Source organism: Cervus elaphus, chromosome 6 (genome assembly GCF_910594005.1).
Source record: "Cervus elaphus chromosome 6, mCerEla1.1, whole genome shotgun sequence".
In the NCBI taxonomy this organism is placed as follows: Eukaryota; Metazoa; Chordata; class Mammalia; order Artiodactyla; family Cervidae; genus Cervus; species Cervus elaphus.
The window spans coordinates 38,094,063-38,107,211 of NC_057820.1; the positions used below are offsets into that span (position 1 = coordinate 38,094,063).

A 13,149-nucleotide genomic window follows, 5' to 3' on the forward strand; every position below is an offset into this window, starting at 1 on the left:
TATTAATTTTATAAGAAGATCAATGTAATTTTACATGTTACATACTATCTTGACTTTTCTATCTTTTGAAGGAAACAAAGGAAGTCAATTGATCTTTATTCATTTCCATGTAGTAGGAAGTTTTATAGAGAACTGAAATTCTTGCATCATATATCTCAAATTCAATTTTCTAAGTGTCTGATGATTCAAGAAAGCAGAACAATATTTTTCCATTGTGGGGGGAGACTTTTTTTCTGGTTTACTGTATAGCTACTTTATTAGAGTTAGGGATCAAAAAAGAAATGACAGTCTTGTCAACAGGAAACAAAATATTTTCAGAAGCTTTTCCAAGGATGAAAAAGTTATAATACTAACAAAAGGGTTATGTTCCAAATATATTTGAACTCAAATAGTAGGAATACCTAATTCTCAAAATATTAGATGACTGGTTTTATGAATATTGAGTCATGTTTATCCTTTAGAAATACTATTTTGTTATATAAGTCAGAAAATACACATATTACATATACAAAGCAAAAATAATAAAAGTACAATAAGAAAACCGATGCAATAAACCTGACACTTAAAAAAATGTTTCTATTGAAAAATACTTCAAAATTCAAACTGAAATACTGTGAATCAATTTCTTACATTTGCTTTATTGGTTAATTGACCTCTTTAATGTAGAAAATAGAAAGGGGAAAGGCAAATACAAACATCTTTGCCTTTATGGAGCTGCTAGACTAATACATGACACATTAATCACATATAAATTAACAAAATAAATGCAAAAGTACAATATGTCCACAAATCTCTATAGAAGCATTACTAATGATAGTTGAAAACTATGCACAATTCAAATGACTATCAATGGTAGGATGGACACATAAATCATAGAATAATGTATAGTGATGAAGGGCTTCCCAGGTGGCTCAGTGGGCAAAGAATCCGCTTGTAATGCAGGAAATGCAGGCAGACACAGGTTCAGTCTGGGGGTTGGGAAGATCCCCTGGAGGAGGGTATGGCAACCCATTCCAGTATTCTTGCCTGGAGAATCCCATGGACAGATGAGCCTGGTGGGCAACAGTCCATGAAGTCACAAAGATTGGACATGACTGAATGGACTGAACACACATAGTAATAAAAATAAAAGAGCAACATAGTCTCCTGAAGCAACATAATGCCCAAGGAAAGAAGGAGAACATATAAAAGAATATGTACTGGATGATTTCATGTGGATAAGCATCAAACACATGTAAAACAAAAGCTACTGTTAAAAGTTAAGATAGTGATTATGTCTTGAGATGACTGATTAAGAAGCATTCAAATGGTTTCTAAGTTACTGCCAATATTCTAATAATTGATCTGGGGAAGGATAAATCATTGTGCCATACACTTAAATTTTGTGTGGTTTTGTTAATGTCTATTATGATACACAATTAAAATAATTTTTAAGTGTGTATAACAAAAGAACATGTCCTTGTCTAGGAAATCTGAGAACACTGCAGTGAAGAAGTGAAATCTCAACTGAGAGTTGATGGAATTATGCTTATTTTTGCATGCATGCTCAATTGTGTCTGACTCTGTGACTCCATGGGCTATAGCCTGCCAGGCTCCTCTGTCCATGGAATTTTCCAGGCAAGAATAGGGAGTGGGTTGTCACTTCTTTCCTCCAGGGGTTCTTGCCCACCCATGTCTTCTGTGCCTTCTGCATTGACAGGCAAATTCTTTATCATTGAGCCACCTGGGAAGCCTCCTATTTTTAGGTGACATTTATTTGAGCTAGCCCCATTATCTTCTATTATTATTATCTTCTATTAGTCTCTCAACCTGGGCTTGCACACCTGTTCCCCTGCTGTTACTTAACAAGCCAAGCATGCTTCTGCCTTAGGTTTTGTATGATTATTTCTTCTGCATGGAGTACTCTTTCCCCAGATACTGGTATAGATAACTCTTACATCTCTTTTAATCTTTGCTCAAATACTTTCTCCATAGAGAAACCTAACTTGATCATCCTATATAGAATTGTATTTCATGCACCCAACTCTGCAACTTTTTGCCCTCATAGCTTTACCATTTTCTACATACAACATATTATAATAATATAGTTATTTCTTATATTTATATTTAATGTCTAAACAGTAATGTCCAATGTCTGCATTAGTTTTGAGGCTCTAAAAAACAGAAAGTTTGGGAATTCCCTGGTGGTTGAATGATTAGGAATCCATGCTTTCACTGCTGAGGGCCCAGTTTCAATTCCTGGTCAGGGAACTAAGATTACATTGGCCACATGAGGCAGCCAAAAGAAAAAAGTAAAATAAAAATTCTGTCCTTTTCTGTTCACCTGAAATGGTACCTGATATATAATAATTATTGTGTGTGTATGTAAAATATATATTACAAATATAACAAATATTTCAATCAATTCTTCGAGGCTCTATCATGTGTTTTTCATGTACTCACTCACTGAAATCTCCCAAGAATTCCCTGAGGTATGTACTCTTCTATTCATTAGAAAATTGAGATTTAGAGGTTAACATGCACAATATCACAGATCTAATAAGTGGTATAACCAATATTTGTCTTCAATCATTTGGATCCTGATTTAGGAGATTAGAACTTATTATACTATATCAAATAATAATTGAAAAAGTAAAAGGAGAAAGGCTAAAGTATTGTAAGCAGAGAAAAATATATAATATGTAGCATTAAGCTTATACTTAAATGTTTGTGGAAAGGAAACAAGCTTTAGAAAATTACAGTGAATAAAGCAAGTCACAGAAGATTGCACACAATAAGATATCATTTTAAATAAATACTTTAAGAAGGTGAAGTAATGAACATCTTTTGGAGAGGTGAAGAAATTTTTAGAATAAGTCATGAAAATGACAAACAAAGGTTAGTAGACTGTCTCTGGCAGGGAGATACAGGGATTGCTTAGGGAGAAGTTTCAAGAAGGGAAAAACATATGGCAAATTCTCTATTTCCTAAGTTTGATGGTGAGTTCACAGGTGTTGATTTTATTACTACACTTTACAATTTAATCTATGGTACATATATTTTTTGTTTAAAATACTGTATAACAAAAGTAAATACATCTACAAATTCAACAAAATAAATGAAAATAGATGACAGAACAATTAATGAAAGGTCAAGGTGGAAAGAACAATACTTCAGTTCAGAGTTTTTATTTTTTTATTTAATTTTTTTTCATTTATTTTTATTAGTTGGAGGCTAATTACTTTACAATATTGTAATGGGTTTTGTCATACATTTACATGAATCAGCCATGGAGTTACATGTGTTCCCCATCCTGATCCCCCCTCCCACCTCCCTCCCCATCCCATCCCTCTGGGTCTTCCCAGTGCACCAGCCCTGAGCACTTGTCTCATGCATCCAACCTGGGCTGGTGGTCTGTTTCACCCTTGATAGTATACTTGTTTCAATGCTATTCTCTCAGAACATCCCACCCTCGCCTTCTCCCACAGAGTCCAAAAGTCTGTTCTGTACATCTGTGTCTCTGTTGTTGTCTTGCATATAGGGTTATCGTTACCATCTTTCTAAATTCCATATATATGCATTAGTATACTGTATTGGTGTTTATCTTTCTGGCTTACTTCACTCTGTATAATGGGCTCCAGTTTCATCCATCTCATTAGAACTGATTCAAATGAATTATTTTTAATGGCTGAGTAATATTCCGTAGTGTATATGTACCACAGCTTCCTTCCATGTCCTGGCTATTATAAACAGTGCTGCGATGAACATTGGGGTGCACGTGTCTCTTTCAGATCTGGTTTCCTCAGTGTGTATGCCCAGAAGTGGGGTTGCTGGGTCATATGGCAGTTCTATTTCCAGTTTTTCAAGGAATCTCCACACTGTTTTCCATAGCGGCTGTACTAGTTTGCATTCCCACCAACAGTGTAAGAGGGTTCCCTTTTCTCCACACCCTCTCCAGCATTTATTGCTTATAGACTTTTGGATAGCAGCCATTCTGACTGGCGTATAATGGTACCTCATTGAGGTTTTGATTTGCATTTCTCTGATAATGAGTGATGTTGAGCATCTTTTCATGTGTTTGTTAGCCATCTGTATGTCTTCTTTGGAGAAATGTCTGTTGAGTTCTTTGGCCCATTTTTTGATTGGGTCATTTATTTTTCTGGAATTGAGCTACAGGAGTTGCTTGTATATTTTTGAGATTAATCCTTTGTCTGTTGCTTTGTTTGCTATTATTTTCTCCCATTCTGAAGGCTGTCTTTTCACCTTGCTTATAGTTTCCGTTGTCGTGCAAAAGCTTTTAAGTTTCATTAGGTCCCATTTGTTTCTTTTTGCTTTTATTTCCAATATTCTGGGAGGTGGGTCATAGAGGATCCTGCTGTGATTCATGTCGGAGAGTGTTTTGCCTATGTTCTCCTCTAGGAGTTTTACAGTTTCTGGTCTTACATTTAGATCTTTAATCCATTTTGAGTTTATTTTTGTGTATGGTGTTAGAAAGCAGAGTTTTTATAAACCAACCTTTTATAAGTGATTACCACTGGGAGATCAATAGATGGAGAGAATTTTTACTTTTTAGTCTTGAAAATAACATCCCTCCATTACCTACATAGTAGCCACATGATTTTATTACATGTGGGTGATTTCCTGTCACCCCGTTTCCTAAATTATATCCTTAACTTTCTAAATAGTCAAAATAAAATCAAAACTCCAGTTCTCTTACAAATACTTAAGGATCCATCTCCCAGCTTTCTTCAACTTCATCTCCCATTCACACACCACTTGAACCAATGACATTCTTCCGACTCCCAAAGTTTCAAGTTCTTACCTACCTAAATGCCTTTATATTTGATGCGCTCACCTGAAATTCTCTTTCCCTGAACATCCTTCCTGTTATTTCTCCAGTCTTTGCCTAGCACTTAATCCAAGTAACCACCTGGACTTTATGCATCATATGGCCATATTTGGTTCTGCACCAACTTTTATAATGTGGTATTTTCTGTTGGTTTATTTGATTGCTAATAAATTTTCTGCCTTTTACAGTTAGTATGAAAGCCCCAGATATTGGAGGAAGTTGCCTTTTAACCATTTTATCACCAGAGCTTATAAGATTGCTTGGCATTTTATAACATAAATCCAAAGTTTCTTAACAACAAAAAATAATGATTGTTATTTTAGAAGTCCTCTGATGTGGAAAAAGACACCTATACTCTCAAAATTTTACCTCAGTATCAGTGAGTGTTTTAGATGTTGCTCATGGAATTTCAGAGTTAATGTAAAATATTTGTTATTTCTACCAAAACAGACTATATTTAAGTAATATTACTTCATGTAGTTTAGACTGTCAAAGTTAAACAGAATCAGTATTATATTAAGCACAAGAAAGCAACATGAGGTTTTTCTTCCCAATATTATAATTGTGATGTTATAACTATAAAAGTAAAAAAAAAAAAAAGACACAGCTTTAAAATGTATACCTGAAATTATAGTCTGCAATAATGCCCCTAGTAAGTGATATCAATTCCAACTTTTAGAGCATATACAATTTGTCATGTTTTGTATACATTAGCTTAATCTTCCTAATGATGTAAGAAATCAGAAACCACTTTACTTATGAAAAAACTGAAGGCTAGTGAGATTTAATGACTTGTTTTGTGTCACAGCTGGTAGGAATATGGCAAGGCTAGAATTAAAACAAGGTCTACCCATTCACAAAGTTTATGATTGTTCTTTTAAGCTGCAGTATTTTATCTTGTGGGTTAGAAGAAATGCTAAACATTGCACAACTCTGTTCTAACATAATGCACGAAACTCTGAAATATTATGATTTCACTGAAGACATCTGCCAATAAAATGGTTGTGGGATAATGGTTGATGAGCTCAGTTTTATGAAAGGAATGCAGAAACAAATCAAGTTAAATGACATTCTGTAGAATCTCAGAAATTACAATTTAAAATTGTTGAAAAGACTGTTACAAAAAAGAGAGGTAAGAATTTATCAGGTTGACAGATCTGAAAGAGACACATGCACCCCAATGTTCATCACAGCACTGTTTATAATAGCCAGGACATGGAAGCAACCTAGATGCCCATCAGCAGATGAATGGATAAGGAAGCTGTGGTACATATACACCATGGAATATTACTCAGCCATTAAAAAGAATTCATTTGAATCAGTTCTAATGAGATGGATGAAACTGGAGCCCATTATACAGAGTGAAGTAAGCCAGAAAGATAAAGAACACTACAGCATACTAACACATATATATGGAATTTAGAAAGATGGTAACGATAACCCTATATGCAAGACAGCAACAGAGACACAGATGTACAGAACAGACTTTTGGACTCTGTGGGAGAAGGCGAGGGTGGGATGTTTCAAGAGAACAGCATCGAAACATGTATATTATCTAGGGTAAAACAGATAACCAGCCCAGGTTGGATGCATGAGACAAGTGCTCGGGCCTGGCGCACTGGGAAGACCCAGAGGGATCGGGTAGAGAGGGAGGTGGGATGGGGGATTGGGATGGGGAATACATGTAACTCCATGGCTGATTCATGTCAATGTATGACAAAACCCATTACAATATTGTAAAGTAATTAGCCTCCAACTAATAAAAATAAATGAAAAAAAAAATAATTTATCAGGTTGAAAATGAAAGAATGGATCCCAAGAAGGTCACACAGAAAGTATCCATGTGTGCCTCCACTCTTACGAGAAACTCAGATTCTGAATGACAATCTACTAGTCCTAACTCAGAAATCTCGGTCCATCTAATTTGGTACATTTGATTCCTTAATTTACAATTTTGCAACCATACTAAGGCATAGAAATAATAAAATAAATTCAAATTTTAAAAAACTGCCTATTATCTGTGGGAATAAGTTCCATGATCATTATGATAATTTGTGGTTGCTAAGTGTCAAGATAACTTGTCAAAGTAAAAATAAACTTTCTAAAACTAACATATAACTGACAGTTTTGACAGTTACATGTTAGTTTTAAAATGTTTAGTTGGAACTATTAGATTGATAATAGATATGTGGTTTTATTTATAAAATAAAACATAACTCCTTTAGTGTGGTGACAATATTTCTGAGAATATTGTTTATTATCTTTGGTTTATAAGAGTTTTTCAAGTGCTAGTTCAGTGTGTATAACTGTCCAGCCTGACAATGAATGTGTTTTAGAGAATCAGATATATTAGCTTGGCAAGTGATATTATAATTAAAGGTTACAAGGATATTTAATTTTCTAAGCCTAAGAATGGAATTGTTTAGGGAAACTGAACCTCTTATTTATAAGCCAATTGGAATTTGTCAAAGAAAAAATTATCTTTTTATTATATATATGTGTATATATATAATTACCAAATTAAAATAAATAAATTTAGAAGGTTGAGTTAATAGAGTTAAAATATGTTCTTGATTTATAAATTTATTTTGGAATTTCAAGTCTTCTTCAGAAAATTTCAATTAACAACACTACAAAAATGATTGTTTTTCCCACTGAAACATATATTCTTAGAAATATTAGTTTGGTAATTGGAACTCAAACTCACTCATGCATGACCCACATATGTCTTTTATTTGTTGCATTTTAGCATCCTAGAGTTGCTGAAATTTCTACATAATAATCTTTGAACTGATATTGTGTGGAAAATGGAAGACAAATAACTTTAAAGCTCAGAATTTCCTTTGAGAGGGATGAAACAGTCATTATTAATATATCTAGTGCTGATGTTGAAGCTGAAACTCCTATACTTTGGCCACCTGATGCAAACAGCTGACTCATTTGAAAAGACCCTGATGCTGGGAAAGATTGAGGCAGGAGAAGGGGACAACAGAGGATGAGATGGTTGATGGCATCACAGACTCAATGGACATGGGTTTGGGTAAAGTCCGGGAGTTGGTGATGGACAGGGAGGCCTGACATGCTGCAGTTCATGGGGTCACAAAGAATCAGACATGACTGAGTGACTGAACTGAAGTGCTGGACTCATGGGAGTAAGGACTTTGATCAGTTAAACCAATGATGCTATTTTGGTATTCTTCACTCCCTGAACTGTCCTTTGACCTAGTAGCATACAACTTGAAATGAGTTATAACTTTCTATGGCAGAAAGTGAAGAAGAACTAAAGAGCCTCTTGATAAAAGTGAAAGAGGAGAGTGAAAAAGTTGGCTTAAAGCTTAACATTCAGAAAACTAAGATCATGGCATCTGGTCCCATCACTTCATGGCAGATAGATGGGGAAACAGTGGAAACAGTGGCTAACTTTATTTTTCTGGGCTCCAAAATCACTGCAGATGGGGATTGCAGCAATGAAATTAAAAGACACTTACTCTTTGGGAGGAAAGTTATGACCAACCTATACAGCATATTAAAAAACAGAGACATTACTTTGCCAACAAAGGTCCGTCTAGTCAAGGCTATGGTTTTTCCAGTGGTCATGTATGGATGTGAGAGTTGGACTGTGAAGAAAGCTGAGCACTGAAAAATTGATGCTTTTGAACTGTGGTGTTGGAGAAGACTCTTGTGAGTCCCTTGGACTGCAAGGAGATCCAACCAGTCCATCCTGAAGGAGATCAGACCTGGGTGTTCATTGGAAGGACTGATGTTGAAGCTGAAACTCCAGTACTTAGGCCACCTGATGTGAAGAGCTGACTCACAGGAAGTACCCTGATGCTGGGAAAGATTGAGGGCAGGAGGAGAAGGGGACAACAGAGGATGAGATGGGTGATGGCATCACCGACACAATGGAGGCGAGTTTGAGTAAACTCCGGGAGTTGGTGATGGACAGGGAGGCCTGGCTTGGTGCGGTTCATGGGGTCGCAAAGAGTCAGACACGACCGAGTGACTGAACTGAACTGAACTGATTAAACCTACTATTTCACAAGTAAATATTTTCAGTATACAATAAAGAATTATTAGACTAGTTAAAAGAAGCAATTAACTCAAGAATATTTATGTAAAATATTACTTTCTTAGAATTTTAGGTGAAGTGCCAAATTCCTTTCCTCACCTTCATTTTTCATTCAACTAGGAGCAATCTGAAATCATGAATTAGTATACAAACTTAGACTCTAAACTTCAAATCTTTTCGCACTTTGGTTTCTTAAATTTCCGTCATAACCATACTCATTTGAGACACACTAAAACAAAACAACAAAAATGTGTTGTGTCAAGTGCGTGGGATAGAAAATAAATCTCACCAAGAAAGGACAGCAACGCGTAACAGAATACAGATAAGAGCTATTTCATTTTAACTAACAAATATCGTTTACCTGTGAGCCTGTGGAGTAGCGCCCGGGAGTTCGAGACCCAGACGTTTTCCCTGAGCCGATGGAGCTCTCTGCACTCTTCCCGCTACAGCAATGCGTTCGCAGGCATTTCCCATACTCTTTTCGTACCTAGTCAAGAACATCAACTTCCATTAGCAAGGAATTCATTTCAGCTAGAAATATAAAATGCATGTGAGTTTTATTTTCAGATAGTTAAAAAATTCTGCCCTACAGATATAAATAAGAAAGTCTGTTCAGAATACATTTTGTATGTTTTTTTTTTTTTACAATATAAAATAATATCCATACTGTCAAGATTGAAATTTGTATAACTGGACTTTTTAAAACACATATGCCCAATCACACCATAAAGATATAATCTCTCAGTTGAAAAAACAAAAACTTAATAATAAGCCGCTTCTATACTATTTTTAGCTTCACAGATCTGCTACAATGTATTCCTATTGGTGCAACTATTATTTAGGCAGAGGTCTAGCCAGGAAGTTAGAAGAGGAAATGGAAATGGGTGAGAAAGAAAGAGGAGACAGAATATTTAAAGACAGAGCAGAAAAAAAGAATGTGTTGGGCTAAGCATTTTTAAATAATTTATATTTCTTTGAAATTTATTTCTCTTAAAAGAGGTAAGTTGTCAATTTGAGAATATAAAATTCAAAATATTTAAAATTTATTCCCTCAAGATGGTGGTGGTTTAGTCACTAACTCATCTCCAACTCTTATAACCCCAAGGACTATAGCCTGCCAGTCTCCTCTGTCAATGGAATTTTCCAGGCAAGAATACTGGAATGGGTTGCCATTTCCTTCTCCAGTGAATCTTTCCAAACCAAGAATTGAACCTGGGTCTCCTGCATTGCAGACAGAGTCTTTACCAACTGAACTATGAGGGAAGACCTCCATCAAAATAGTTCTATTCAATAATTACAGAGAAGTATGATTTTTTCCTATGTAGGACTACAAATAACTACTTAATCCTTGTTGTAGTATAAAAGTCACAATATAAAAAGGAGATATACATTTTTTAGCTGAGACTTCCAAACAAGAAAATATATCAATAATTCTGGGGGAAATCAATTTAATCAAATAAGACTTACAAAGATAAACAGAAATTGTTCAAAATCATATCTCCACTAGTGACATCAAGAAAAATAAATGCCAATTACTTGTTTATCAATTAAAACATATTATAGGATAACTTACTGGTTTTACATTCACAAATTTTACATTCATTATGAAATAATATTGTATATATATTATCTTTAGTATTTCATTGATTTCACATGAGTCCATAGTTTCCAGAATTTGTGATAATGTAAAATTATTTAAAACAAACATAAAAACATGCTTTCCTGAGAAATGTTACTTAGAATCAAGAAAAAGTAAGGGGTGTGGATGATACATTAAAGTTAGTACTTGAAATTAAACATTATCTCAATATATGACAGTTCATTCCATCTATAATATGGCAAAATCAGAGACTGACTATATTCAGATTTGTTTGAAGAATTCACATTCACTAAATTATGTGATAGGAACAATGATACAAAGTCATGTGAATCAAAGCATGGAAAAGAAGTGCCGGATAGAAGTAGAGAGGGACCAAGAAAGGCTTCCCAGAGAAGAAGACTTCTGAGATAATCTTCATATGTATACCTATGGCTGATTCATGCTGAGGTTTGAAAGAAATCAACAAAATTCTGTAAAGCAATTATCCTTCAATAAAAAATAAATTAATTAAATATATACATATATATATATGTTGGAATTTGTTGGTTTAGTGAATTAAGTTGAAAGATAGGATAGATAAGAGAAAAAAGGTGCTCAGTGTGAGCAGAACAAAGAGGCATGATGTGCTAATTTTTGAAGCCTTTCATTGGTTATGCCAAAATTACATATTTTAATATATTTAAATTATATTGTTTCCAACAAAGTTTTTTATGCCATTTATCATTAATTAGAAGTCATCATTTTTATTCACTATTTACAAGCCAATTCATATTTTGTTTTTTAAAATAAGTCTGTGACTGCTTCTGTGTGTGTGTGTGTGTGTGTGTTGAAAATATGTGTGAGGGTGAGATGGGAGGGTGAGATGAAGAAGCTTCTCCATCTTAAACATTCTTTGCTAGGAACTATGCTAGGTTCCTCCCTCAAAATGAATCTGGGAAATAATTATTACTGACATTTTACAAATAAGAACACTAAAAAGATTAAGCAATGAAAGTAAACTGAAAGACTGAAAAGGTTAAGTGATATGCATTATGTGAAAATATCCAGATCTCATGGGTGCTCTATGATCAGAAAGCTCTCACTAAGATGTCACATTTCTAATATTGATATAACCAACATAAGGCATAATATTATTAAAGTAATCTATTAAATTATCTCATTTTTTGTTTCTGGAGGAAATGAGGACAAATATTTAATTAGAATTTGAGGAAACTTAAAATAATCTCCACCCATAGGGAAGTATTATCAATTACAGTTTAGTAATTTGTATTCTATTTATGAAATATCTCCTAGAACCTAAATTTTCACTATAACCTATATCCTATTTTGTTTTTCCTAATGAACTCAACAAGTGATGCTTTTCTCCTTAGAAGAGGAAGTGTTTTTTAGTGAAGTGATTTAAATCTAAACAAATATTTTGGGGAGAGAGGGGCTATTAGAGAGAGAAGAGGAAAGGGAACCACTTCCATTTCTGTTACTTACAAAGGGAGCAATATTATATAAGCAGGAATTCACCATGGAAATTTACCAAAAAGGTTAAATGTTTTGAACTGATTATATAAATAACCAGTAAATAAAGAGATCTAGTGATACCTAGTCCCACATTTAGCTATGTTACTTACTGAATCATTACAGACCTTATTTTTCTATGATTAGATTTGAAGTGGTGAGTATGTGTGTTAAAAAGAAAAAAGCAAAAATAACATGCACCATCTCCATGAGAGGTATCTCTCCAGATTATAATATAACTTATTTGACAATTTAGTCATTTGCATATTCTAATCCACTATTTCACATGATACAACATCTTATCCCAATCAGATATGGCATGTGACTATTCAACATGATGTTGTTCTAGAATATATAAACATGGAAAAGAAAATATACCAGCCCAAGGAATATTTCTTTTATACTCTATGATCAGAAATAAAATAATTATGAAACTTTCTGGGAAGTTTCACATAATTGAGTTAACAACAAAGAAAATGTGACAACCTTAATGACAAAGTAGAGATGCTGGTGAAACAATCATATAACCTACACTCCAGAAAATGACTGACAATTCAAAGTTTGATTTTTTTTCATTAATGAGTTGAATCAATCAACAAATAATCCTATAAAATATATATCAAAAATGGATTATTTCACATTTCTCTATTCAAATATGAGTAACTACATAAGATGAGCATATTACTGAAATCAGTCAGATGGCTTAAGAAAAACCTCCTACAAGAAATAAGAGTGTTAAAATGTCCATAAGAACCAAAGCTGTCCATAGGTTCAATGCAGTTTCTATAAAAGTTCCAATATTTTTCACAGATACAGAAAAAGATATCCTTAAATGTGTACACAACCACCAAAGACTCCAAACAGCCAAAGAAATCCTGAGAAAAAAGAACAAAGACGGAGGCATCACATTGCAGATTGCACACCATACCACAAAACTATAGAAATCACAACAGCATGGTATTGGAAAAGTAGATAAATAGACAAAGGATCAGACTCTGAAGTGAAAGTCGCTCAGTCATGTCAGACTCCATGTGACCCCATGACTATACAGTCCATGGATTCTCCAGGCCAGAAAACTGGAGTGGGTAGCCTTTCCCTTTTCCAGATATCTTCCCAACATAGGGGTCAAGCCCAGGTCTCCCA

General features: G+C 34.3%; 1 protein-coding gene across 12 annotated transcripts in view; it reads right to left on the reverse strand.

Moving 5' to 3' along the window:
- Positions 1-13,149, reverse strand: part of ADGRL3 (adhesion G protein-coupled receptor L3) — a 923,733-nt gene that overhangs the window by 35,758 nt on the left and 874,826 nt on the right. For all 12 annotated transcript variants that reach the window (XM_043906659.1, XM_043906657.1, XM_043906653.1 and 9 more), the window contains one exon: positions 9,259-9,384. In XM_043906659.1, the coding sequence (XP_043762594.1) occupies positions 9,259-9,384 (126 nt within the window). The remainder of the gene's footprint in view (positions 1-9,258; positions 9,385-13,149) is intronic.